The 26,985-nt window shown below is 37.3% G+C and overlaps 2 protein-coding genes and 1 long non-coding RNA gene across 3 annotated transcripts; all 3 read right to left on the reverse strand.

Moving 5' to 3' along the window:
* Positions 1-783: 783 nt before the first annotated feature.
* Positions 784-2,462, reverse strand: LOC110696773. Its single transcript, XR_002506387.1, has 4 exons — positions 1,972-2,462; positions 1,328-1,384; positions 1,078-1,254; positions 784-1,005 (listed from the first exon to the last, which is right to left on the reverse strand). It is a non-coding gene; the product is annotated as an uncharacterized LOC110696773 (long non-coding RNA).
* Positions 2,463-11,114: 8,652 nt separating this feature from the next.
* LOC110696684 (zinc finger BED domain-containing protein RICESLEEPER 3-like) lies at positions 11,115-13,570 on the reverse strand. Its single transcript, XM_021874037.1, has 3 exons — positions 11,491-13,570; positions 11,214-11,300; positions 11,115-11,151 (listed from the first exon to the last, which is right to left on the reverse strand). The coding sequence occupies exons 1-3, from the start codon at positions 12,186-12,188 to the stop codon at positions 11,115-11,117; spliced, it is 822 nt and encodes a 273-aa protein (XP_021729729.1). The 5' UTR covers positions 12,189-13,570.
* A 1,647-nt stretch (positions 13,571-15,217) lies between these two features.
* LOC110696556 (3-ketoacyl-CoA synthase 11-like) lies at positions 15,218-20,159 on the reverse strand. The gene is made up of 2 exons (XM_021873896.1): positions 19,247-20,159; positions 15,218-16,178 (listed from the first exon to the last, which is right to left on the reverse strand). The coding sequence occupies exons 1-2, from the start codon at positions 20,009-20,011 to the stop codon at positions 15,381-15,383; spliced, it is 1,563 nt and encodes a 520-aa protein (XP_021729588.1). The 5' UTR covers positions 20,012-20,159; the 3' UTR covers positions 15,218-15,380.
* Positions 20,160-26,985: the final 6,826 nt, after the last annotated feature.

Consider the following 26,985-nt stretch of genomic DNA (forward strand, 5'->3'; position numbering starts at 1 on the left):
TATACCTTGAGTATGAACATATGGGGGGGAGTTATGCAACTTTATAGTTGACCATAACTTCTACTGGGAGTACAGGATGCTGTATTTTCCTTTTTATTATTATGCCCAGGAATTCCGCCACTTACGAGTGGTTCTTTTGTATTGGCACGGTTAGCTCCCGTGTTAGTACCCCTTTAACGGCGCAGCTTAGGGAGAAACTCGTTCGATGCGTAATCAAAATTAAATAAGCAATGTAAACGTTTATTAAATGAAAGGTGTGTTGTATGCTTGTAAACAGGTGCAACAAGGTAAATTGTGTGATGTTAGGATATATGTATGTTAGTGTGAATCGTTTTCCATTATGTACTCAGCATTGCTGATTGTGTGTATTGTATGTTTGTTGGCCTTGTCTTTATCTTGTCCCTATGATAACCCATTTCTAATGGCGAGTAGATAGGACAAAGTAAAGAGAAGTTTTTCAGGTGATGGAGCATTTTCATGATGGGCATGAGTGAATAGTGAATCTTGTTTAGTTTCCATAAGAATATGATGTGTTTAATTTTGTTTAATTATTATATATTTGCTTGTGAGACTAACATAATGATTTTAATATTCGTTTGGATTTTGAAAAGCGCCTATAATTGTTCCAAGTTGTAGATTGACTTCGTTTGACTTACTTTCGTCTGGTTTGACTTTTAAAGTTGACTTATTTTAAATGGTTTTAAAGAGAGTCTTCCATTGTGTGTCTTTGATAATTGTCTTAGCCGTTTTCACGGTGGCGGTAATGTCTTAGAATTTCCTAATTCGTATTTTAAAAAGGGGCAGATAGGTATTTTAAAGGAAAGAAATTTCTAGGGTGTTATAAAATCTCCTTAGAGAGAGGCGACTTGCGAATCTGGAGTAGTTTGGCATCCAAAAATTTAACATCATCTTTAGCAGAAGGAGTTTGCTTCCTCTTCTTGGAAGCCCTCTCCACCATTTTAGCAAAGGACATCACGCTTTTCTTGTACACTCCAGACTGACTACCTGAAAATGCGACGAAAGGTCAGGATAAGCCTCAACAAATAGGTAACTAATAAAAAAGAAGCAAGGCATTACCTGAAGCCATGTCGTGATCACTATCTTCTTGTTCTTCTTCCTCCTCTACTACAGCAGCACCAGAATTGTCAGCAACAACAGGATGTATGAAAGTCCGATCCTTCTTTACAATACTTAAGAAAGCCTCCACTTTACGCAAACTCTTCCTCCATGGAGTCACGATAGCAAGATTGAGCTCTGCAACAAAACAAAGCATAAGGACACACATCAAAAAACAGAAGAAGAAAAGCGATGAGAGATATGAGAATACCTCTGTCGCGCCAGCCACACCGGATACAGTTCGCATCTTCACTCAAGGATTCTCTATCTACAAACACATAACAGGACTTTCACGCCCGGTCATTAACTTAGCCAACCCTCTCAACCAGAGGTGGATGGACCCTTTTCAAGGTCGCAGTACATCGATTATTTTTGGTAAGTTGCAATTTATAAGCATGAACCAAGTCCGACAAATCGAAAGGCTCAACCCAATCTGTCGTAACTTTTTCAATGACATGAGATACCCTCCATAATTAGGGCATCACCTAACTAGGGCAAAGATCTAGGATTTCCATCAAAGATCAAGACAAAGGGCCAAATTGGTAAGTAAAACCAAGCCTAAAGGGGTATTCGTACATCACCACTTGTCCTGAAGGACCGTCTTCAAGCCTCTCCTCTTCTCTAGGCATTTTTATCACAGCACTCACCGGCATCCCTGCTAAAGCTATGAAGGAAACCACCTTCTCTTCTATAATGTCACTCGGAGGGTCATCAATTTCCACCATATCTGCTAAGATTTTACTTTCTGTTCTTTCTAAAACCCTAAACGGAAATCTAGTTGTTTGAAATTTCGCTCTACTAGGCATAATTAAGTTACAAATTGGCAATAAAGTGAAGTAGAGGAAGAGAAATTACCTGACAGAGTTGCTCGGAATCGCAAGCTTGAGCTTCGGCGAAAGTCACATAGTTCGACTTGAAACCCTTGGAGAGAGAATTGAGAAAATGTGAGAAGGTTTGAGAAAATTAGGGAAAGTTGCACGAGTATTTATGCAGGTTAGGGGAGAAAGTTATGTTAGTTTTAATTGTAATAGTGGGGGAAGTTGGCTAAGTATTTGTTCTCTTGAAAATTGCCCACAATCCAAGATAACAAATGGGGGCAAATTGTTATGGTCAAAAAATTAAGGCTAGACGCGACATAGGATGCGTGGTGCGATGATAAGCAGCGAAATTTGAGGAAGTGGTTCTAGCTATTGTTATCTTCTCCCGGCTTCCAAGGATCGAGTTTATCTTCTTCTAGTCCAAATGTCCTTTCAAGTCCAAGAGTAAAAGATAGGGCCAAGACTTAGTCAAATAACCACCCTCCTATTTCGTAGGGAGGTGGGTATTATCTTCTAACGACACTATTAGCTAGGGTTTAGTTCAGCTGGCTCTAGTTATAAATAGCTAAGCAATTGTACTCAATAGCTACATAATTCTCACGCACTCAATGCTTTCTCTAACGCGCTAAACGTTCTTTGTAATCGTCATATTCATAGTGGATCGGTGGTATTGCTCCAACCCGCAATTATTCCCACGATTTGGGTTTTCTGCGTCATCAAAATAGCTTGTTCTTTACATGTTTTTGCTTAGATTATTTCCCGAATTATATCTCTATATCTAGCCGTCGATCGTCCTAGCCTTACGTCGTTCTTAGGAGAAATTTAGCATAAACAGATATCCTGATATATCCCTTTTAAAACCTCAGTTTTCTCTCTATAAGTGCATTTACTTAACCACTAGAAGGAATTTTCGAGCCGCCCTTAAGGCAGTTTAGCTGGTCAATTAGTAGTATCACCTCAGACAATCGTAGCGAATCATCATACATTATAGTTAGGAGACTACGTACTATGATAATAGCTTCCCCCTATTAACTACATGTACGTAGAGATCCTTCATTCGAGTTTTGTATAACCTTAGTGAAGTATAAACAACAAGCTCACATGATAGTATGAGACATGACCGCAAACACTTGAGAGTAGAGGGGGAAGGTAAGGGAATCCCTCTACTCCCAAACAATTGTAGTTGGTGGGGCTTGAACTTGTGACCTTAAAGTCACAAGATGAGTTTCCGACTAATTCCACCAAGCTTTGCTTGGTGCTTTAATCACTATGTGATCAATTAAACTTGACGTAATAGTCATAAATCATACTACCTCCGTTTCTGAAAGTTCAACTCACTTACTATTCACGTGGTAAAAATAAAATATGTTTGACCACAGTTTATGACTTATACAATAGAAATAAATTAGCATGTGGGACCTTATTAGATTCACCTTATAATAAAATTTACAAATATCAACTTTTTGTAATTTTTACTCATACATAGCCAAAGATATTCACGGTCAAAGATGTCCATTGAAGACCGCGCAAATTCCAAGTGAGTTGAATTTTCGGAAACAGACGGAGTATTTAACATAGGCATAATAATAATTGTCTTTTAAAATATCATGTTTTCAAATAATTAAATAGTGGAAACTTCGTTATCAATCATAAATTTCAATATAGATAATTAAACATGCTTCTTAACTTGTATAATAAATAATCATGGACGGCGAGTCTTACATCTTACATATTACCTCTCTTCTCAAAACTTCGACTGCACTTATCATAGACTATTACTTTTAATTTTGAAAGTTTGGAAAAAGGGAGTATTTGTAAATTAGAAAGTTTGGAAAAAGTGAGTATGGGTAAAATAGTCATTAAAACAATTGGTATAAAAAATTCATAACATTATTTTCACAATAAGAATAAAGAATGCTAAAAATTATCGTATATTAACAAGGAAAAATTTCCAAGAAAAAAATAATCTGAACTTTCCTCCGTCAGTCCAAAATAATCTCAAATTTCTATTACTTTTTAATAATCCCAACTTTATACTTCATCCGCCCAAAATAGTCCTAAGTGACCGGTGACCTGTTAAACATGTAATTTTTTTTTTAGATTTAATGTACACACGTGATTGGTAAAAAAAATGAATTAATATTAATATTAGAATTATTATTATTATTAACTAATTAATTAACACTTTTAAAAATAAACTAATTAATCTAAAATAAAAAAAAACACCACATCCCTCAGCATCGCCCCAAGCCTTCCCTCCCGGTCGGCGCCTTCCCTTCCCCCTCCCCTTGCCGATATCGGACCTAGCTACCCACGGTCGGTGCCACCCTTACCCCTCTCTCGGCCGTCAGCCCTCCCCCTTCCCCTTAAACCACCTAACCCCAAAACCCCACGAAACAACCTTAAAGAACCCTCCCCACGCTCGACTTTCCCTCCCCCTACCCTTGAAACCCTAGCCGCTATACGAAACCGCAAACCAAAACAACAGTATTACGAACTCCGAAGGTTTTCTCACGGTTTATATCGGAGATGCCTTTTTCATGTTCAACTTAAGTGCATTTCCTAAATCCCAAGACTTGGTATTTATAGCCTTGGCATCTCTTACTCCCTTGATATTTTATCAAGGTGGGACTTGTGATAAAGTGATAAAAATGGCATTTAATTTAATTCTAAACTAAATTAAATACTAAAAACAATAAGCAAACAACACTTGTCACTATATTAGAGAGGTTAGGTAAGAACCACTTATCATGCCTTGGAGAAGAATTGAAGCAAAGAGCCAAAACCCCAAACACACTCCCATATGGCCGGCCCCAACCATGGGCCTCAATGGCAAACCCAATCGACTGCCATTGTCCACGGTTAGGCTGCCACGCTCTTGCAGCCCACACACTAGGTGCTAGCGGGCTGCTTCTAGCCACCACACGCCCAACAACTATGCGGGCTAGTGCGCTAGCAGCCTGGCTAGCTAGCCACGCTCGCGCGCATGGCGTGCTGGGTTTGCTGCCATGTTGCGCATGGTGGCCCAGCTTAGCAGCCATGCTAGCGCTATGTGGCTATCAGCCCCATGGCCTAGCCCACGCATGGCTAGCATGATACTAGGCCAATGCGAGGCTACAACTTTGGGGTTTTGGCCTTGAGTCGTGTTGTTTGATTATTTTGTCGTCTCGTCAATTCCTAGAATCGACTCGACGTTGTACGCTCGACATCGACGTTTGATGCTCGGAATCTGACGTTTGAGTTCGTAATATCTTTAGTGACGCATTTAACCCTTCGGATTAATTCGTCATCTTAGTTTGGTTACACGATTGGGTGTGACCCGCAGGGTTCAGTCAAGAGCAAGCTGTAATATTAATTATATCAATCTTACTGATCAAAAGTAGCCTCGAGCTAGACATTTAGATCAATTGACTTCATTGAATAATTAGCTTCTGAGCCTAATTAATTCCGAACCCTCTATTGGAGTAATACACTTGTTCGAAGCACACCATTCTTTTCAATTTTTTCTATAAACAAATATAAGGACTTAAAATTATTCTTAAAATAAAATCAAAAATCCATGTACTCTGTCCCTATTATGTTGACACGCTATTAAGCTGGGGTCATCGTCCCTATTAAGTTAATACTTCTATTCCTTTCCTAAAAAGGAATCATAAAATATTGTGTGGGTCTGTGAGTCCGACCATCTAGAAACTTTAAATGATTTTAGGCCTATTGGGCTTTGTAACTCCATTTCTAAGCTTGTGACTAAAGTCAAACCCTTGCTAGGTGATCTTATTAATCCGGTGCAATCGAGTTTCATTGAAGGGAGATCTATTGAAAAAAATATTCTCGTTATTAAAGAGGTGGCTCATCTTTTTAAAAAATCTAGTAAGAAACATCTAATGGCCTTTAAAATTGACATATCTAAGGCTTATGATAGTTTAGAATGGCGTTTTATTAGAGAGACTTTAATAGGGTCAAATTTTCTAGAATCTCTTGTTAAGCTTATCTTGAGTTGTATCACTACCCCTTTTATTTCCATTTTATGGAATGGATAACTCACGAATAGTTTTACACCCTCAAGAGGGATAAGGAAAGGTGGCCCTCTTTCCTTTGTGTTATGTCTGGAAATATTATCTCTCATGATTGAGCAAAGGGTAGGTAATGGTCAATGGAGTCTAATTAAAATAGGTAGAAATGTGAATATTTCACATCTTTTTTATGTGGATGATGTCTTTCTCTTTGCCAAAGTTTCGGTGAACAGTGTTGAGATCATTAAGCAACTCTTTTAGAGTTTGGTTCTATTTCGGGCCTCTTCATTTGTCCCATGAAGTCTAAGGTAGTTTTTCTGCCTAAAATGTGTCTTTCTCTCAAGGTTGCCATTCTTAATACTTCTAATATTAAGGGGGCTCCTTCTTTTGGTTAGTATTTAGGGGTTAACACATTAGTCCTAATTGATTGAAAAAATATGATTATGTTGATCTTCTTAATAAAACCAAAGATAGAATTAAAGGTTGGCAAGCAAAACTTCTTAATATGGCCGAAAGAAGCACTCTTATTAAGTCAGTCCTCAATTCCTATCATCTTTACGAAATGCAATCTGCTCTCATTCCTTGTGCTATCCTAGATGATATGGAGAGAAGTTGTAGGCGTTTCCTTTGGAATAAAGTAGATAGGTCTCATTATCTCCTTAGGGCTAGTTGGGATAAAGTGTGTCTTCTTTTCGGGATGGGGGGATTGGGAATGAGAATCCTTAAAAATTGGAATCTTGCCTTCATGGAAAAGCTAGGATGGCGCATTATTTACGATCTGGATAAACTTTGGGTTAGGATTCTAAAAGCTAGATACTTCTCTAAGTCCACTTTTCTCAATCGTATTCCTAGCCATAGGGATTCTCCTCTTTAGATGGATATTTTAAAGGGGAGGGAGCTTCTTTTAAAGGGCATTTCTTATAGATTAGGGAATGAGAAATATATTTGCCTTTGGTATCATCATTGGGTGGGGAGTAAACCAATTTACCTCACTATTGATAAGCCCATCCTGGGTTACATAGCTCATTGGAGGGTTAGTAATATTATTTTGAATGGTGAGTGGAACACTAGTAGAATCAAACACATCATCCCGAGCTATCTTTGTGAGCTCATACAGAGTATTCCTCTTCCAAAATTTGCTTCGATTAATGACACCTTATGTTGGGGAGTGGAATCTAATGGCCAATTTTAAATAAAAAGTGCTTACAACCTTTGCTCTAACTTCACCACTCACCACTCCTCTCCTTGTACTCGTTGGAAAAAAATTTGGCCCCTTTATGTCCCTTAAAAATATAAAATGATCTTGTGGAATCTAAGTCACCAAATCTCTCCAATGGGTACGGTTTTGTCTAATAAAATTGATAACTTTGATTCTTTGTGCACTAGGTGCAACTTAGAGAATTAGAGCCATTTTCACTTATTTAGCGATTGCATTAATTCTAGAACTCTTTGTCTAGAATTTTTGGAGGAAATAAAATGGATAAGGAGTTCAATTATCACACTTTCTCCAATGTTGGTTGGGAGAGTTGGATAAATTATAACTTAAGCCTTAGTGAGAATTGGAAAATTATGTTTGCTACAGCACTTTGGCACATTTGGAGGGCAAGAAATTTCACGGTATTTCAAAAAGCCATGCCACACCACGTTACTATGTTTAATAGATAAATGGTACATTTGGTCGCAAATATTAACACCTTTCAGGGAAATTTAAAGGCTTAAGCAGCAATAAGGGACAAAGAAAGGTGGGAAAGACCAAAAGGGCAGGCTGTCAAAGTAAATACAGATGGTTGGTAGAAGAATGATGGAAGAGCTGGGGCTTGAGCAGTTGTTAGAGGCTCGGATGGTACCTGGTTCTTTGGCAAATCGTGGAAAATCAAGGCTCGCAACCTAGCTGAAGCAGAACTCTTAGCAATCAGAGGGGGTATGCAAATGGTGATAGATACTGGGCCTCAAAGATGCAATGGTGGAGACGGATGCTCAAACCCTCAAAAGCACCTTACAGGATGTGGGGAAGCATGGAACGAATGAGCTAGCTGTTATTCTCAAGGATGTCCAATTCCTGCTTAACAAGGGATGTGATTTTTAGTTTAACTATGTCAATATGGAAGCTAATAAAGTGGCACACTACTACTTAGCCAAGTTGGCAGTTGATATGGATGATTTTATGAAGTTGCACGACGAACCGCCAAGCTGTGTCAAGGATGTTTATACAGCTGATCTTTTGCAGAATGCAGTGTAGGCTGCTCTGGATTGTTGTTCGTATTGTTGCAATGTACTGCAATGTATCTGCTGCTGTTGTGGCTTAGTTTTTTGGGTGACTGTTCGTGGTTGGTCTTTTGGGGGTAGCAGTGTTTATTTTTCTTCTTGGTATAGGCAATGTACGAGCCATGAAGGGTTGTCTGTTTCATTTTGCACTTTGAACTTGTTCAACAAGCAGTATTGTTGGTTAACTCTTAATTTTAATGATTAGTTCCTATTTCGCTAAAAAGGGAGTAAATAGGGCATGCAGCAACGCTACAAGATTCTACAAAAATAGAAATTTGATGATTCTTGAGCCTAAAATAGATGGTGGACAGGGCGTGAGCTACAAGGTGAGGGGAAAACTGGAGCTAATGAGCGAGTTTGAGGGTGAATGAATTGGGATTGTTTTCTTTACAGAGATTGAGTGTGTTTGAGGGTGAGTGAATTGGGAATCGGTTTCCACCTAGTATAATAAAATACTAAAGTCAATAGAGAAATACCTTAAAACAATGTGCTAGTCTTCAAATATGAATCATACTAAATTAACAATCACAAATATCAATCTTTAAACACTCTTTTAATTAATATACAAAACAACGCTTCTCTTTTACTGGCTTCTCTCCTCCACTTTGCTCATGTACTACTCTTCAAATACAAATAATACCTCAAAATTGCAAAGAGCCAAAGATGAGGTGTTGTGTGACTAGTGTCAAAAGAAAAAAAATGGGTGTGCCATAATAAGACACGGTCCATGTCCAAGTGTCGACATGGTTTATTGGTTTTCTTGCATATATATATATAACATGTCCGACACATATTGTAACGTGTACAACGTAGTTGCAGTGTAAGCATCGACATACACGCCTATTTGGTAAAGATAATTGTTTGTGTATCCTAGGAACGCACATAAACCCCATGCTCCAAGACCGACTCCAATTCTACTAAAATACTTCCCGTCCCAATACCGACTTCTATTTTACTAACATACTTCACCAAATTTTTTCCCATTCGTTGTTTTGTCATTATATGAATGTTGGTAAAATAAAGTTATAGTCTTGTGATGAGAATACGTAGGGGTGTCAACGGGGCGGGGCGGGGCGGATTTTGGCATTCCCATCCCCATCCCCGCCTCACATTTTCATCCCCATCCCCATGTCGGGTCTGAAAATAATCCCCGTCCCCGCCCCGGCGGGTCCAACTCTAAAACCACCCCCGCCCCATCCCCGTCCCCGCCCCATACCCGCCAAACCCCCACCCCATACCCGCCAAACCCCCGCCCCATCCCCGCCAATTCCCCGCCCCATACCCGCCAACTTAGTATTGAGAAAAGCAACTGTCTTTCAAGTTTCAAGTGTCAACTGAAACCCTGCAGACTTCATAGTAGACTAATGAAAAAGTAGCAGTGCATACAAATCCCATTAACTCAAATCCAACAAAAACCACTGCAAGATCAACCATTTTCATAAAGTGCAACACCTTAGGCATACATACTACATTACTACATATTAAAAAACTTAAAATTAGTAGTACATAAGAGAAAAAAAAAAAAACACTAACTCCAAATTGTCCAAAGTCCAAATATTAAAAATAACTACAAGTCTACAAATATTCAAATACATAACAAGAAATTCATTAGGCCTTGAATTATTCGGTGCAAAGTCCACTTGTTCCAGAATCGATATCACATGTTTCAAATCCTTCCTCTAATTCTCCCACTAATTTAGCATATTCATCATCCTTAAATTCTCCACAATCTGCAAATATAATGTGAATTAATTAAAATAAATAAATAAATAATATTATTAATTAAATAAAATTTTATTTTAGCTATTTACTTTTAGAAGCAGCCCATATCCAATTTTGAGTACACATCAAAGCTTCTACAGCTTCCGGTAAAAGCCGACTACGATAAGGATTAAGAACCCGACCACTTGTGCTAAATGCGGACTCTGATGCAACAGTAGAAACAGGAATGCTCAATATATCTTGTGCTATTTGCTGAAGAATGGGATATGTGCCTCCATTTGTCTTCCACCAGTTAAGAATATCAAAATCTTGGACTAGAGGCACATTAGCAGCATCTAAATACTTATCCAAATCTGATATATCATGACTTGAGTCCTTATCTTGTTGTAAAAATTCAGCAAATTCTTGCATAAAGGTCTCTTCATTGGATTTGCTACTACTACCCAAATCAAAAGCTTGTTGGTTGCTACTACCTTGAGTTTTACCCATCTTAGACCCATATTCATCAACCAATCTTCGTAGAAGATCACTAATTCTACTAACCTCAATTTCAAAGTCATGCTCATCAAAATTTTTTGCAAAATAAAAGCGAATAAGAGCCATTTTGTATCTAGGATCTAGTATTGTTGCCACTCCCATTAAGCCATTCACACTAGCCCAATACTTGTTATATTTTTGTAACATAATGTCGGCCATTTTCCTTACATAATCATGAGGAGATAAAAGCCAACCAGAAATAGCAATTCTCAAAGCACAAATTTTAGGAAAATAAAGATTGGCCGTAGGGTAATTTGTTCCTGAAAAATTAAGGGTAGTTTTACTAAACACTTCCAAATGTTCACATATTTTCTCAACTTTTTCCCAATCTTCAGGGGTCGGTGGATTCTTATATAAATTATTACGAGCACTTAAAACAACAAACACTTCTTTATAACTAGTAGCAATAGAAAGCATTTCATAAGTAGAATTCCACCGGGTTTTGCAATCAAGTGCTAACTTTCTACTACACTCAGGAGTTATTTGCTTAGCCACTTGTTCAAACCTTTGTACTCTCTTATCAGAAGCAGTCCAAAACACAACACTATCCCTAATTCTTTGAACACCATTTGATACCACAACACTTAAACCATCTTGAACAATCAAATTTAATATGTGAGCACAACAACGCATATGAAAAAAATCACCTCGCAATAAAAGTGAGCCATATGGAAACACTCCTTTCAAAATTTCCATCATTGCATCATTAGTTGAACAATTATCCACGGTTATAGAAGACAACCTAAGATCAAGATTCCATGATTGAATGCTTTCTTTCAAAGCATCAGCAAGAACCTCAGCAGTATGAGGGGCAGGGACATATAAAAACCTACCAAAACCAATGAAAATAACATATATTATTTGTCTATTCAATACTATTGTGGATATATGGGCTCATTATTATCATCCATCATCACAACTTATAATTCTTATGATTTTAAAATTCACACAAAAAACTATAGCAATACAAAGACAACCAAAAAAAAATAAACAAGTTATAAGTAACCAGAAAACAATACCTTATGATCCGACTTTGCAACTTCCATGTATTATCAATAAAATGTGAGGTGACCGCCATATAACCTTTTCTCTGGTTGTCAGCTGTCCACATGTCAGTAGTTAAGGCAATCTTACCCTTTGCTTTCCTCAACAAGGTTGCAACATTCTCCTTCTCAAGCTCATATCTTTTCATAATATCTTTTCTAGTTGTGTTGCGAGACGGCACTTTAAATCCAGGTTGGAGTGTCTTGCTATATTTTCTAAAACCAATATGCTCAACCATGCTAATTGGATACTCATGCAAAATAATCATCTCTGCCAAGTCTCTTCTTCCATCTTCTTGGTGGAATTCGTAAGGAGCCAATGTCATCGTGTCATTCTTATCATTCAAGTTTTTTTTTGTACCAAACATTCTTGTTTGTCGAAGATCTTGACATACTCTCTTTGGACATATTTTTATATGATCTTTCAAATGAGTAGTTCCTGCTTTTGACCCACCAGCAAGTAGCTTGGAGCAATGGTTGCACTCAGCTTTTATCACATCCCCAACTCTCTTTCTCTTAAAATCAGACCACACTGCCGAAGTATGCCTACTAGTAATTGGTAGGAGAGAAGGATCGGAATTAGTCTCTAGAGGACTTTCATCATCATCTATTGCAATTGGAGTATTACTAGCGGAAGTGGGAACACTAGCGTTATTCTCATTTTTAGATGTCATTCTCCCCTGTAAAAATTAAATAAAGACAATTAATGCACTAGACATATTGACTACAGTATTGAACACATTTGACATCTCAGAAACAGCAATAATAAATTAATAATAGCAAATTAGCAATGCACGGCAGCAAAGGCAGATCATGCTTCTAGCACAGCTATCGGAAGATATCATGTTGAAAGGCCTATCAATGCATAATGTCATAATGTAACTGCTATGTTAATATATTGTTGCTGCTGCATAACCAGTTAACCACCTATCACACTAAGTCACTAACCACTACATACAGGCTACAACACAAATTTATAGCCACTGAGCCACATAGATACAAACACAAACGCTCACACACACCATGCATCATTCATAGGCTAATAGCCAGTCATTTTCAATTCAAATTTAGTAAAAAATCAGTATATATATTTTGAACTACAATACAATCAAAATTCATCCCCACTTAATTATATACAAAGTGTGTTAAGTTAGTGTGTACTACAGAGATTGATCTTAGTAAATGAATTAAATAAAAAAAAAAAGTAACTAAATCTATAATGATCGAATAAGTGGTCAAATGACATAATCCGAATTTAGTTATCACACATAAGCTAAAATAATAAACATAAACTTATAAGTCTGAAATTAATGAGAAAAACTAATTACAATCTATACATATTTCGACTTTATTATATCTATTTTGTGAAATTAAATATAAAAAAACAAGTAATGAAAATTCTAGATTAAAACCCTAATAAACTAAAAAATTTGGAGGTCATCATATTCATACATTATCATACAAAAAATAACAGTAATCAACTACATTGCATTAGATTGAAAGTATCATACAAATATAACACGAAACCCTAGCTCAATCAAATGAAATATTGAAAACCGCAATCGAACAAATCATAAATAAAAGACGAATCACATACTTTCAATCGAAAACCCAATTAAGAAATTCTTAATTGAACATATTGAATTAAGAAAATTCAAAGATAATAATGCGAAAACGTTTACCTAAATTGAATGAGTTGCAGCCTTGCAAGATCGAGGTTGAAGAAGAAGGATCGAAGAGATTTGATTGCAGACGAGGACCACGAGGTTGAAGAAGAAGGATCGAAGAGAGGGGTTTGAGGCTTGAGGAAAAGATTCAGCGCTTGAGACAGTGAGACTGTGAGAGGAGAGAGTGAGGCAGTGAGGCTAGGGTTTTTGTTTTGAGAATGAGTGAATGACTGAATGAGGGTGGGTATTGGGTAAGTGGGTTACTAGGTTAGATTTCATTAGGTGTAGTAATTTTTTTTTTTTTAATCGTATTATGCTATGGCTAGTCGGGTCTTATGCGGGTATGGGGTGGGTATAAAGCGGGTATGGGTCGGGTATGGAGTGGGTCAGGCGGGCGGGGCGGGTACGGGGTGGGTCAGGCGGGGCGGGGCGGGGCGGGTATGGGGCGGGTCTGGGCGGGGCGGGTATTACATAACAACCATCCCCGCCCCATCACCCATGGCGGGTATGGATTTTAGACCCATCCCCGCCCCGCGACCCGCCAAAGCTAGACCCATCCCCGCCCCATCGGGGCGGGGATGGGGCGGGTCTCCTACTAGACCCGCCCCAGTGACATCCCTAAGAAGACGTGCCTAATTTTTCCTAATATCTTATCTTTAAATGAAATAAAAAATATAAATGTTGGTATATGCGGTGTCCACATATATTAAGTTTATGACACAATGTATTTTATTTTTATTACCTAGGTGAATTCAGCCAAATAAAAGAATAAAGAAAAGAAACAAATTAAATTAAAAAGACTAAAATTAACTAATCATATAATTAATCTATAAAGCTAAACTTTTAGTCAGGTTACAAGATAATGACACTTGGCGTTTCAACTTTTCGCGACATATAAGAATTTTTTTTACAGTCAACTTTTCGCGACATATTAGGCGTTTCAACGTAGACAACATATAAGGATTTTATTTATTTATATATTTATTTATTTTTTTAATTTTTTTTAATTTTTTTTATTTTTTTAAACAGACATGTAGATTATTTTGACACATGATATATTTAGATAAATTTTTTAGGATAAAAAAAGTTGATAGATTTTGATAGATTATATTTTTTAAGATAAAAAATTAGTTTAGAGTTTTATATTCAATATAATTTGGATAGAATTTTAGGTTATAATTTTCACAGATCCTCCAAAAAGGCGGGTGTATATTAAATTATTGTAAGACAGGTTAAAGTTATCTTACAATTGCTTAAAGTTACCCTTTATACTACAAAAGTTATTATTTTTCTAATAATAAATTTTTTCTTACAAAAAAATTATAATGTATTAGATTAATTATATTAGCCTTTATAGTATGTAATAATGAATTTATAAGAAATTACACATTAAAATAAAATTCAAACCAACGACGAATTAAAAGTTACCCTTTAAGGGATGAAAGTTACCATTAAAATAGTTAAAGTTACCCTCAAACTGACCGTCTTACAATAATATTAACGTACATCCGCCTTACACAAGACTTATTTTGGTTTAGAGAGGTTTAGGGTTTCATTTAGACAAAATTCCAATTAATATTTCATATTGCTTTAACATGCTACTTTACGTTACTTTCAAGAACTACATTAGATAGTCCAAGATCTTTCCCAATACTATTACAACTTTATGAGCGGTGGTAATATATTTTTTATTTTACAAATATGATTATTAATCCTGAGTAGCAAATTCTAATACATAGATATTTTTCTCATATATAGTGTGTATTTTTTTCTATAATATATATTGTCCTCTTACAAAAGTCAATATTATCTTACGTCAAAATATCCTAAATTAAAAGAGAAATACACCTCTTACATAACACTGTTTATATCAATGATATGTTTTAAAATTTGGCATATAGATAAAAAAGAAAAAAGTTTATCTTTAAATTTAATAGATAACCCGGGCATTGTCCGGGCACAAAACTAATTAAGTTAACAAGAATTGAAAATGGATATATTAAACTTGTTCCAATACAGTTTACAAAATAAGCCAAATGCAAATTTAATTTTTATAGAATACATGGATCATTTTGAACACATCCCCCATTTTTGGTTAACATCATAGAAAAAGAGAAACTATTGCAAGAAATCGAAGATAAACAGCAAATATTTTACATAAGTAGTTAATTGAATTGGTAGCATAAACTCATCAATTCATCATCCCTTAGTTTGCACATCAACAGCTGCTACTCGAGGTACATGAACTGGAAAGTTATCGATCTCATCACTCCAAGGGTTCTTCTCCTTAGCAGCATCAATGCTACGTAAAGCATGCCAAATCGCGCTATTACACTTAAATCCTGATCCGAAACCAATCTGCCAAATCCTGTCACCCTTTCGAATTCTTCCCTTAGCCTCGAGGTAGGCAAGCTCGTACCACAACGAGCTACTAGACGTGTTCCCAAACCTGTAAAGAGTCATCCTAGATGGCTCCATATGCAAGGGAGTAAGCTCGAGATTCTTCTCAAGTTCATCGAGTACTGCCCTTCCTCCAGCATGGATGCAGAAATGCTCGAAAGCTAGCTTAAAATCCGGTATATACGGCTTAATCTTGTGCAACCGTAACACCTTTTTTGCCACTAATGTGGCTAAAAATAGTAGTTGTTCCGAAAAGGGAAGGACTAAAGGTCCTAAAGTGGTGATGTTTGTCTTTAAAGCCTCCCCTGCTACGGCCATTAAGTCCTTAGACAGGGCAACACCGCAATATCCTTGTTCGTCTTCTTGCTGGTAGGCGCATTTGTAGCTCTTGTCATCTGCACCTTTGTGTGTGCGTACAACGTGAACAAGTCGGTACTTTGATCGACTACGATCATTGGCCTTGTTTGAGAGGAGGATCGCGGCACTGCCCATTCGGAAAAGGCAGTTTGGGATGAGCATTGAACGGTTGTTACCACAATACCAATTTTGTGTTATGCTCTCCATGCTTACTACCATTGCATACGAATTTGGATGCACCTGTGACAACAATACACATTATATTCAAAGAATATCCTATGAAACCTAACTTTAACAACTTCTATACTCAAAGAATTACCTTATATTTTTGATGTTTTGATCAATCAAATTTCTTTCTCCATTTAATTTGCACTAATTTTGTGGGTCATTAAATTAAATCTTATTGTACCAATTTATATATGCGAAAAAACAATAATTTTAATGCTAAATAACTAGAATTTAAAAGAACTTAGGCCTACCACAAGGCTAAGCTTGTCAAAGCCAATGCACAAGGTTTCATCGTTTCAGCAGTAATAACCAACGAATCTGACTCAAAAGTGTGTTGTAAATTGTGATAAAGTCTTGTCTTACTAGAAATTTTTATAACAAAACTTATACTTCCTATATCCTAAAGTGATTTTCTTGGTTTGACTTTAAATGGTCAATCTTTAAAATTTTGACAAAAAAATTTCAGTGATATATATATTTTTTTAAAAAAATAATGTAAAATATTATAGATTCGTTCTTATGTGTAATTTTATAATGTCTGACTGTCTGTATACACTATACACAGTTAAAGATATTGATAGTCAAATATACGTTTTGAAAACCGTGCAAAGTTAAAAGAAGAGTTTTTTTTTTTTTTTTTTTTTTTAAGAAAAACAGCAAGGGAATATATTAAGTGAGGTCAAGTTCCGCCAAAAAAGAGCATAATTTTATAACTAAGAGAGTAATATTTTAAGTATATAGTTTTTTTTATTTCTTGTTACTAAATTGGAAATATAACTTACTACGATTAGTAGGTAAACGGACACCACTATTCAAGATGTAGACATGAAATCTCACTCTCTATGTGACAACGTGAGATATTAGAACACCATGCATCTAATCCCAAAGTAGTAATAACTTATTTACTTCGTATAATTTATCAATAATCAACACACATGAATCTAATCTTGGAAAAGTACTTACGTATAATTGCTTATTAGAAAAAAACTAATTGTCACATTACTTCAATCTTGATTATTATGGTATGTCTCTTAATTGTAGATAAACGACTCAGAAATTAGGCCACTTAGCATCCTTAAATGAGTAATTTTATCATACAACGGCAACAAAAGAGTTTAATTATCACGTTAAGACATTGCTAACCTAACTAAAGCAAGACAAAATAATTCTTCATTCAAAATAAAGTACAAAAATTAGCAAATTTAATGCTATAAAAAGGTGATCAGTAAAATCGAACCAGTTTAGATATACTAAATTATTACCCAAAATAAATGTATGGAAGAAAAGTCATACCTCTAACAAATAAATTTTGTACTTAAGTTAGAAGGAAATTTTTTTTGAATACTTCCACTTATCCTATTTCTTTAAAATTTTGATCATAAATTTCCGTTATTTTACAATACGTAATATAGTCACGTCATTCATGTGATATCTTGTTTTATTCCTTTCATTGTTTATTTTATTAATATTCATATCAATTTTCTATAAGTTTTATGTATATAACAATAGAGATTTATGTTTGTTGATCATTGATAAATTAAATAATGTATTAAATATAAAAATTATTTTATTTTTCTACCAATTGTACTTTTTTCCTATAAATAAACTATCAATTGCCGATATTTACATAAATTGGCATTAATTATACAATACTTTTACCCTTCAATTGATCAGAATAGATACATTTATGAGAATGGTACTACAAATAGGTCTTTCACAAATATCTTGAGTGAATTGATTATGTATACTTTTGTGTCCAATTCAATCTCATGTAGAGGTAGGCTTGCAAACAACTATTAGCATTGATGACCTCCGCCAACCCCATCAATGTCGTGTTTAGATTTATGTCTTTATATCTCATATTGCATGTCGTCTTTAAACATATTTACCAAAATCTTTATACATGAGCTATATGACGACGAAAAATGATAAAAAGGAAAGATTAAAAATTATTAGTACTAATAATACCAATTGGCACGTGATATTGTTATAAAATCACTAATTTTGACCAGCTTAGAAAGTGTATTATGCTTGTATGCTATGATTACCGTGTTATAAAGTATTTAAATATTTTGTGTACAATATTAAAGTTTAGGGGTATAGGATGCACAAATTATAGTAAATGAAGGGTATCTAGTGAACTATGTTCAAGCATGGAACTTAAGTTATAGCTAGCAAGACTAAAAATAATAACAGAATACAAAAATTTTGGCTTAATCTCGTATAGTAGATAGTTTGCAAACATGTAGGGCCGTCTAAAATTAGAAACTCATATGTTCGTCAAATGAAAGTGACATTGAAAAATGATTACGTAGTGTGAAAATGATAAGTTGTAATTCATTTTGACAATGTAAAATATCTTATTGAACCACCTAGTATGGGAAAAAAGATGTAACAAATGTAACAACTTCAATACAACCTTAATTGACCAAATTTTAGTAAACAATTTGACACTTTAGAAAGTGAAGCTACTGCATAATTTAAATTGGATTTGTTATTAGACTGATAACGTGACAACTACTTACATAAGAGTCGATTATAACATATTCTTACAAATGGGGAAAATGAACAACTCCATATGAATGTTTCTTACTATACATCATAAGCTAACTTATAAAAGCTACTCCATACCCCAAAATATTGCCCAATAATTCTTTCAAAATTGTCTGCAATAGATTGTCTTATTATCATTTCAGTTAACATTGTCCCCATTATCTATCACAATTTTTATTACTCTCTTGAATGTTTCTAGTCCACTAATACAGTATGTCACACGTGACTACGTAACAAAAACTTTAATAAACTTGTAAAATAATTACCTTAAATTAAAGTTCTTGTTAGAATTTTGATAATCACCACTTGAATATCCAAGCCATCAATTTGTTAAAATTGAAAAAAAAAATTTAATCAATTAATTAATTAATTTTTTTTATTAACCTTATCTCCCTTTATTTTAATTAACATTATCTTCTCATAATTTAGTCAAAAAATCTACACACCTAAGTTACTCGTGACTAATATAAAGCACAACAATAAAATTAAAAGAACATTGATGTAATAAAATGCAACGAACAACAAACCTGCAATAGATCTTTAGCAAGATCCATGGAAATTAGACCAGCACTGCACCCCATTCCACCAAGATTGTACGTTATAATGTTACCTCTAAGCTTGTAACGATTAACGATCATGGCCGAAAGCGAGGGCAAAGGCGTAAACACACTACAATTCACAATTAGTATCCCAATTTCCTTAGTCAAAATCCCTGTCTTTGCAAGAAGCTCATCAATAGCATCAAACATGAGCTTCTCCGTTTCCTTCCTAGCCTCGGCTAAGGTCGGCTTAGGAGGGATCGTAATAACGGAATCTGGTAAATAAGTCTCATCTCCAACACCGGACCTCTCGAAAATCTTCCTTTGAAACTCAATGTTTTCATTAGTGAACGTACCATATTTGACAATTCTCTCCATGCACGTTACCTTAGTGGCTTTACGTGATGACTCGGGTTTACAACACGCAAAATCGACTAGATAGACCGTCTTAGGGCGACTCTTAATGTGTACCGTGCCTAAAAAGACTAATATAGAAAGACACAAAGCTACTGTGAAAAGGTTAAGTTTTAAGAGGTTCCAAAGATGATCCAAGTTTTGGGTTGTAACTAGGGCTGACAATGGAGCGGATGATAATATGGCTAGGAATGTTACGACAACCAGGTATACCGCGTTTGAGATGAGATAATGGTAGCCTAGCTTAACATACTTGAGTTTAATTGATGGTTGGAAATTTTTTGTATCATTTGAAGAAATTATTGGAATTTTTGAGTTGGGTTTAACTTGATCAGCCATAGTTGGTGATAAGGTAGAGGGAAAAAAAAAAAAAAAAAAAAAAAAAAGTAAGGGTGTTTGTATGAAGGGCAATAGTTGGTTTCAACACTTTATAGCCAATAAAAGTGAAAAAGAATCTAAGTAAGCAATAAATGTTTTTAACTACTTACTCAGTTTTGAGGTCGCAGAGATATGAATGGTTGTTTGACTTAGGTTTTATTACTACTTTACATGTAAGGTTGGCAAAGAAGCCAACATGTTATTAAAGAGTTGGGGTTGAAGAAAAGGAAGTGCACCTTAAGTCCTTAATTATATTCAATGAAGTTAAGTGTGTATTTCAGAGTCTATTTCTAGTGTTTAACAATAGAACCATATAATAATATGCTCTCTAGTTTGGTGATATACACCCTCGTTTTTTAGCTATTACAGTTTGATGTTTGCTTACACACAAATTTAGCCATAAATAATCTCTATTTGTCTATTTAAGAAATCTATTACGTACTCCATACAAAATACTTTATCTGTCCCATAATATAGCATCTCTTTCATCTTTCACGGAAGATGAACCTTTGATCATCAATATCTTTAATCACAGATATTAACAAAAATTATAAGAAATAAAGTTGATATATAAACAAAAAAATGGGACAAATATAATGCTACCTATATATCAGATTATGTTAGTTGTTTATATACAAGAGAATCTTTAGTCATAAATTTAAATTTGATCAAAAAAAAAAAAAAGGGTACAAAATAGGCACTACGCCACTACTCGTATGTATTATGGTACGAGGGGTATATAATTTTATTTGGAATATACATTATGACATATGTAACAACATTACACAATAACAACATTACACTATGTGTAGGGTGTTAATTAGAGGTGTTTGACAGAGGATTTATCTTCAGATGGATCACGGGTGCGGGACATCAACCGAGCATATGACTATTTCAATCATGTTACTAACGATATGTTAGAGGCAACATTGAAAGTTTCATATTGGAATCAATGACTAAAAGACCTGGGTCTCTAAAGGGGATTTACCTACGTCATTGTTGTATTCAATGTTAAGATGTGAAAAATAAGGAATGAATTTTTCACTTAAAGATGATGCAGGAGTCTGGCAGTAAGATAATGCTCAAGTTAAGGATTGGTTTTTGACTCCATTCAAAAATTCTTCGCAGCAACCAGGGGACTAACAATGGACTTGACACAAACCAGGTTTTAAGGAAACTGGATATACTGCAATTGACTTGTAAACATGTCGAGGTCCTTATTAACCAGCTCATAGCAGAGGATGTCAAGAAAGCTATGATGGGCGAAACAGTCCGGCGGAATGTTTCAAGAAATATTGGGATACAGTTGTTGTAGCAGCTTAGAGTTTCTTCTCCGTGGGGTTTCTACTGAAAGAGTGGAACCATTCAATTTGGTCATGATTCCCAAAGTTTAAACGCCTTAGGTAGCGACACAACTACGACCGATAAGCCTTTGTAAAACTGTCTACAAATGCATGTCTAAAGGTTTGGTAAATCAGCCTTGCCGAATTTGATCTCAAAAGCTCAACATGCTTTCATATCAGAGAGGCAGATGACGGACAATACTATTCTCAGCCTCAAGGTTTTGGACAATATCAATAAGAAGAAGCAAGGCTGAGTAAGGTGTATGAAGTATGATAAGGTTAATTGGGATTTCCTTAAACGGGTGCTACTAGCATATAGTTTTCATACCTAGTGGATCTAGCTGATTCAACAATGCGTTTCTACAGCCTCGCTCGTTTAAGCCAGTCTAGAGTTGCATTAAATACCCACAAACTGTTAGGGTCACGATTATATTTGCAACTCATGACATGTTCACTGGTAAAGGGTCTAGCTCTACCTGGCAATGCATGACTAAGATGGGGTCAGGGAATTTTTTATGGTCATAAGTTGGAACTTAGTCCACATTTAGGGTTTTCTCCCTACAATTTGGCCTAAAGGCATATAAGACTATTTCGTCATCCATTTCTTTCATAACCTCTTCCTCGGTCTTCTCCGTGTATAGGGTGGTATACTAGCAACCCAAACATGAGATCAACCATAAAGGACCTCTGATATTTTCTAAGTTGGAAGGTGAATGTAGGGCTTCCCTACATCTTAACAAACATCTATACAATTACCCTAGTAAAATTGGACCTAAGGAAATAAAAGAACTACTATAGGTTATATTCACATCAAGTGGCAACAACAATGCAGAAATGCTACCAAATTTGTACATCATTAAGCGAGTAAGAGAGAAAAGAATGAAAAGTACCTCTTTCTCAGAAGATACTTCGGTTGAGTATGATGATGATGTAGAATATGAGATAAAGGCATTGAAGTCGACCTTTCTACTCTTGGATATTGCCAAAATCTTCTTTAAAAGATCGTAGCATCTCTTGTACAAGGGTCCAGCACCATCAATGACATTGAAGACTATAACCTTTTGTCCATCATTGCTGTAGGGAGAGAGGCCAGTAAGGAAAACAATGTCAGAAAGAGTAACAGTCATACATCGTACCCTTGACATAGGATAAAACAATTTTGCACAGGATCCCACGGCGATATCAAAGCACAGGTAAGCGATCCGTTAAATGGAATCTTGCTATACGTCGCTAGTTTGAGGAAATAGGAGATTCTCTTCTTCTCCCACTTAGAGTGGAACTTGGCAAGACGTCTAAACAAACCCTTGGCTACAAGGTCTTAAACCTAACCCTTGATTGGATTTTGGCTTATTTTCAAATTACTACTTGAGTACAAGTCATTAAAAGTAGTAGGACAGAGCGTTCCTTTGCCCAAAACACACTAAGTCAATTTAGGATAGATCTCCTTCATGAATTCTTGTTCTACTCTAAGTCTAGAGAAATTGATATGTTTATTTTATATAGTATTTTACCCCCATCCCTTGGTCATATATAGGAGTATTTTTGGCTCTGCAGAGCCACTTTTATTACTAATATACGTTTTCTAGTGTTTTCGTAGTTTTGGTATTTTTCTATAGGAAATTGCATATTTGGAGCATTTTCGCGGATTTATTTGAGCCACTACGAGCATTGGAGTAGGATCGCGTTCATATGACCACATTCCGTAGCCCAAGACCGCGTTGGAGCAATCAAACCGATGATTAAGGGCTCGACATTTAAGAAGAGACCGAGGCAATGGATCGAGTGTTAAGGACCCAAAGAGGAAATCCAGATTGGGCCAAGAAAATAGCCCAATCAAAGAAGTCTAAGTTGCCCGGATGCTTGCCTGACCGGGTAAGCCCTCTCCCAGAGGCGCGCCTGGCCGGGCGAGGCAGATAGGAAAGAATAACCCTCCGCCCGGAGGCGCGCGTGTTTTGAGGGTTGCTTAGCAATTTTTAATCTTTGTTTTAGCTTAGGATTTTTTAGCTTGAGTAAAAATACACCTTGTTAAGCGAGATTTGCGGACATCATCCATTAATTAATTTCCAGATTTTTAGTTCTAAGCTTTTGCTAATACTCTTGTTCTTTCAACTCTTTTGGTTTATGCAATTCATTATTTTCGTTTATTTTGGTAACGATTTCTTTCCCTTTTATTTTCAGTAATTTAATTGCTTTAATTAATCATGTCTTGTTTTATTGCTTTGTTTGATTTAGATTTTAATATGTGTGATTAGTTTTATTTCTAGGGTTTGTGGGGATCCATAAATAATATGACGGGGTAATTTATTATTGTTGATTGTTAATGCTTGATTGATTTCCTATTAATTGATTTAACGCTATGCAATTAGATTTAGCCAGGTTTAATTGTAGGAGTTATGCAATATTTGTTTCGGGGTTTTCTGATGTCCTGCGGGAGAGTTACAATTCCGAGACTGGAACCGGACGCCTGTACCTGCAAAATAACGGAGACTCCTGAGAGCTCCGCCTCCAACGGTCAAGTTAGTACCTGATTAAGGAGTAATTAATACGGAAATTAAAGTAACAAGACCTCTCTAGGTGAGAGTGTTTAATGTTGGTAATCTGCTTTGTTAGCGAGATTAGCCGGTTATTAGAGTTCCGTAATGTGTCTGTTCTTCTCTGTTCTTCAGGTGAGATTAATTGCTTGATCAATCATCTCTCAATTGCTTGATGTTCTCTTGATTTCTTGATTGCTTAATTAATGAGGATTAATTAAGTATTTATAGTCTTGAGAAGCGTGCCACTCTCTAGGTTTAGGGTAAACCTAGGGCTGACCGGGCCTCTAGACAGGATTGGGCCTTGTTGGCCGGTTTTCCCATTTGGCATGGGTGGACACGTGGCGTGTCTCGATTGGTCCGTAGAGGACGTATCTGTGATTGACACGTGGCAGGCTCCTATTGGCCTTCGTGAAGGACACGTGGCGGAACCTGGTTGGTCCACTTGTCAGACGGTGATTGGTGGATAAAAATCCCCTAATCATTTGCCCCTCACAGGTGGCACGTGACTGGTCACGTGTCGCCTGTGACAGGTGTCGCACGGTGACAGGCGACGGCCTGCTACAGGTGTCACCTTGCAAACGGCCGAGAGATTTTCCCGCCCAAATTTTGAATTTGGAAGCGACCCTTCGCCTTCTCACTTTGCCTATATAAGGAAGTGCTGACTTCGGTCATTTTCACATTTGAGAACTTTGCGAGAACATTCGGACCCCTGAACTTGCTCTGACATTTTTTTTTCTGCCTACCGCCTGTTCTGACAAGCCGACTGCACCGGATTTCCAGAACTTCATCAACCGTCACTCGTTCAGGTAACTCAGTTCTCTTACTCTTAATTTTCTTTTTATTTTTTGAAATGGCACCACGGAAGCACACGACACGACCTAAGTTAGTGATCAGCCGGTCACCGGGGACGGCTGAATCTAGGACTAGGAGTGCCGCCTGCCCTTTTCTGGACCCATCTTTGCCCTTTATACAAAGTCCGACTTTATCTGTGTCTATGCAGAACGTGATGGCCAGAACAAAAAAGACTGCTATGATATCAAACTCAGACGGCTCCTCCCAAAGGGTGCTCATTAGTGAAACATCTGACCAGGCGCCAAATGTAGAATTAAAACGAGGCGGCTGCCAAGCCGACAGTTCTGAGAGAGGGGCCAAGGTGGTCCCTTCCCATCTTACCGTTGATATGTCTAATTTTCCTCCTGCTCCTTCTAAGGGAGAGGAGGCGGGCCCCTCTGGGAGAGGGGAGGAGTCGTCCTCTTCGGACTCGTCAGAGGACGAGTCCGAGTCCAGCTCTTCTGGCCACAGTTCTCCAGGCTCAGAAGAAAGACATAGCCGCCTACAAGAGGCGAGACTTTCTCATGCAGTTGAGAAGGGGGACAATTGGGCGGAGCCGTCCGCCTCTTACAGAGAGGAAAACGCCCCCTACTACTGCATGGTACCCCGGGGCCGGATCGCAACCATGCAAGACAAAGTGGAGAGCTTTATTGCTAACCACAGAATGGGCCCGGAATTTTTACTGTTCGTGCCGGATCCAGAAGACACTGTCGTCTTGCCGGCTGGTACCAGCTATGATGACGGCTGCTTTGGCTGCTATGTGGCGGCCATCAAAGCTGGACTGCGCTTCCCATTACATCCGGCTGTTCAGCGGATTTTAGATGGGTATGATTTGGGGTTATGGCAGTTAGCCCCCAACTCTTGGGTAAACGTACTCGGCTATGTGGCCGGGTGCGAAATGTACGGGGTGGAGCCAAGCTTTGAGGCTTTCGCCCACATGAACTATCTCAGCCGGACCCCTAAGTCGGGAGGTACCGGCTGGTATCAATTAACAAGCCATAGGGGTTACCTCATGACGAGAGGTAAGGCGAACAAATGGAAGGATTGGCGGAACACCTTCCTTATCATTGAGGGTTCAGACACGGAGCTGAACCAACGTTTTAACAAGTGGAATAGGGATCCGCCTCTTCTCGCAGGCGGCCGCAGCATGCTGCCTGTTCCCCCAAAGGCTAAAAGAGAGATCCTAGACAAAGGACTCTTCAAAGTAGAGACTAGGGTGAACTCTACTTCAGGGGTACGAGAGCAAGTACCCCTACACTGCGTCCCGAGCTTCAAGTGGCTCTATGACGAGTACTTTTTGGCCGCCTGTGGCCTCAGCAGTCGGTGCTCTAGAGGTAGCCGGCCTGACAAATACTCTGTTTTTTTCACGCCTTGTTTACTTGGGATCTTTACTAACTTTGCTGTTTTTTTTTTTTTTTTTTTTTTTTTTTTTTTTTTTTTTTTTTGCAGCTGACGCCATGAGTAAAATAACAGCATCCAAGACTGCGGCGGCCATGTTGCGGGCCTCTCTCATGCAACAGTCTTGTGCCGACTCCCCCAACAAGGGGGCACCCTTGGTAGGCTTCGAAAACTCTTCCTCTTTTAGGAGTTGTCTTATGCATATACTAACTCTTTTTGTTTTCAGTCTGGCACTCCAAGAGCTTCTTCCTCGCAACAGCCGGACCCCAAGGCCCGGAGGACGACTGTTGCAAGCTCTCCTGGGTCTTCCAGGAAAACAGTGGCGGCTGAGAAGCAGCCGGCCACTTCTTCTAAAACCCCGGCGGGGCCGCCTAGAAGTATGGACAATCACTTGTAAAAACTTTCACACTTGCTTCCTTCTTGACTAGGTCTAACTTGCTTTTTTTTACGCTTGATGCAGCCGGCCCTCAGGGGCTTGACTTGGTTGAGGTAGCCAAGTCCATGATCAAAGTAGTTCCTCCATCTGAAAGGGAGGCGGTCAGGGGTGCCGGCACCCTTGACCTTGATGGGATTTCAGGGGTCCTTGCTGAGGTATACTTAGCATATTTTTGAGTATTTGAGTTCCAGGACGCCTGTTATCTTTTTTGTTTGGAAACTGACGCCTGTTTTTTTTTGTACTTAGGCCCTGCTCCGAGTTAACAGCCTTCGCAAGCCGATTGATCGGAAAAACAAAGAGGTAAAGGCCGCAAAAGCTATGGCCGCCTCCAACTGTGATAAGGCAATGTTTCAAATTGCCCAAAATGAAGTACTAACCATTGATATTCTTTAT

The sequence above is a fragment of the Chenopodium quinoa genome, unplaced genomic scaffold, assembly GCF_001683475.1.
Source record: "Chenopodium quinoa cultivar QQ74 unplaced genomic scaffold, ASM168347v1, whole genome shotgun sequence".
NCBI lineage: Eukaryota > Viridiplantae > Streptophyta > Magnoliopsida > Caryophyllales > Amaranthaceae > Chenopodium > Chenopodium quinoa.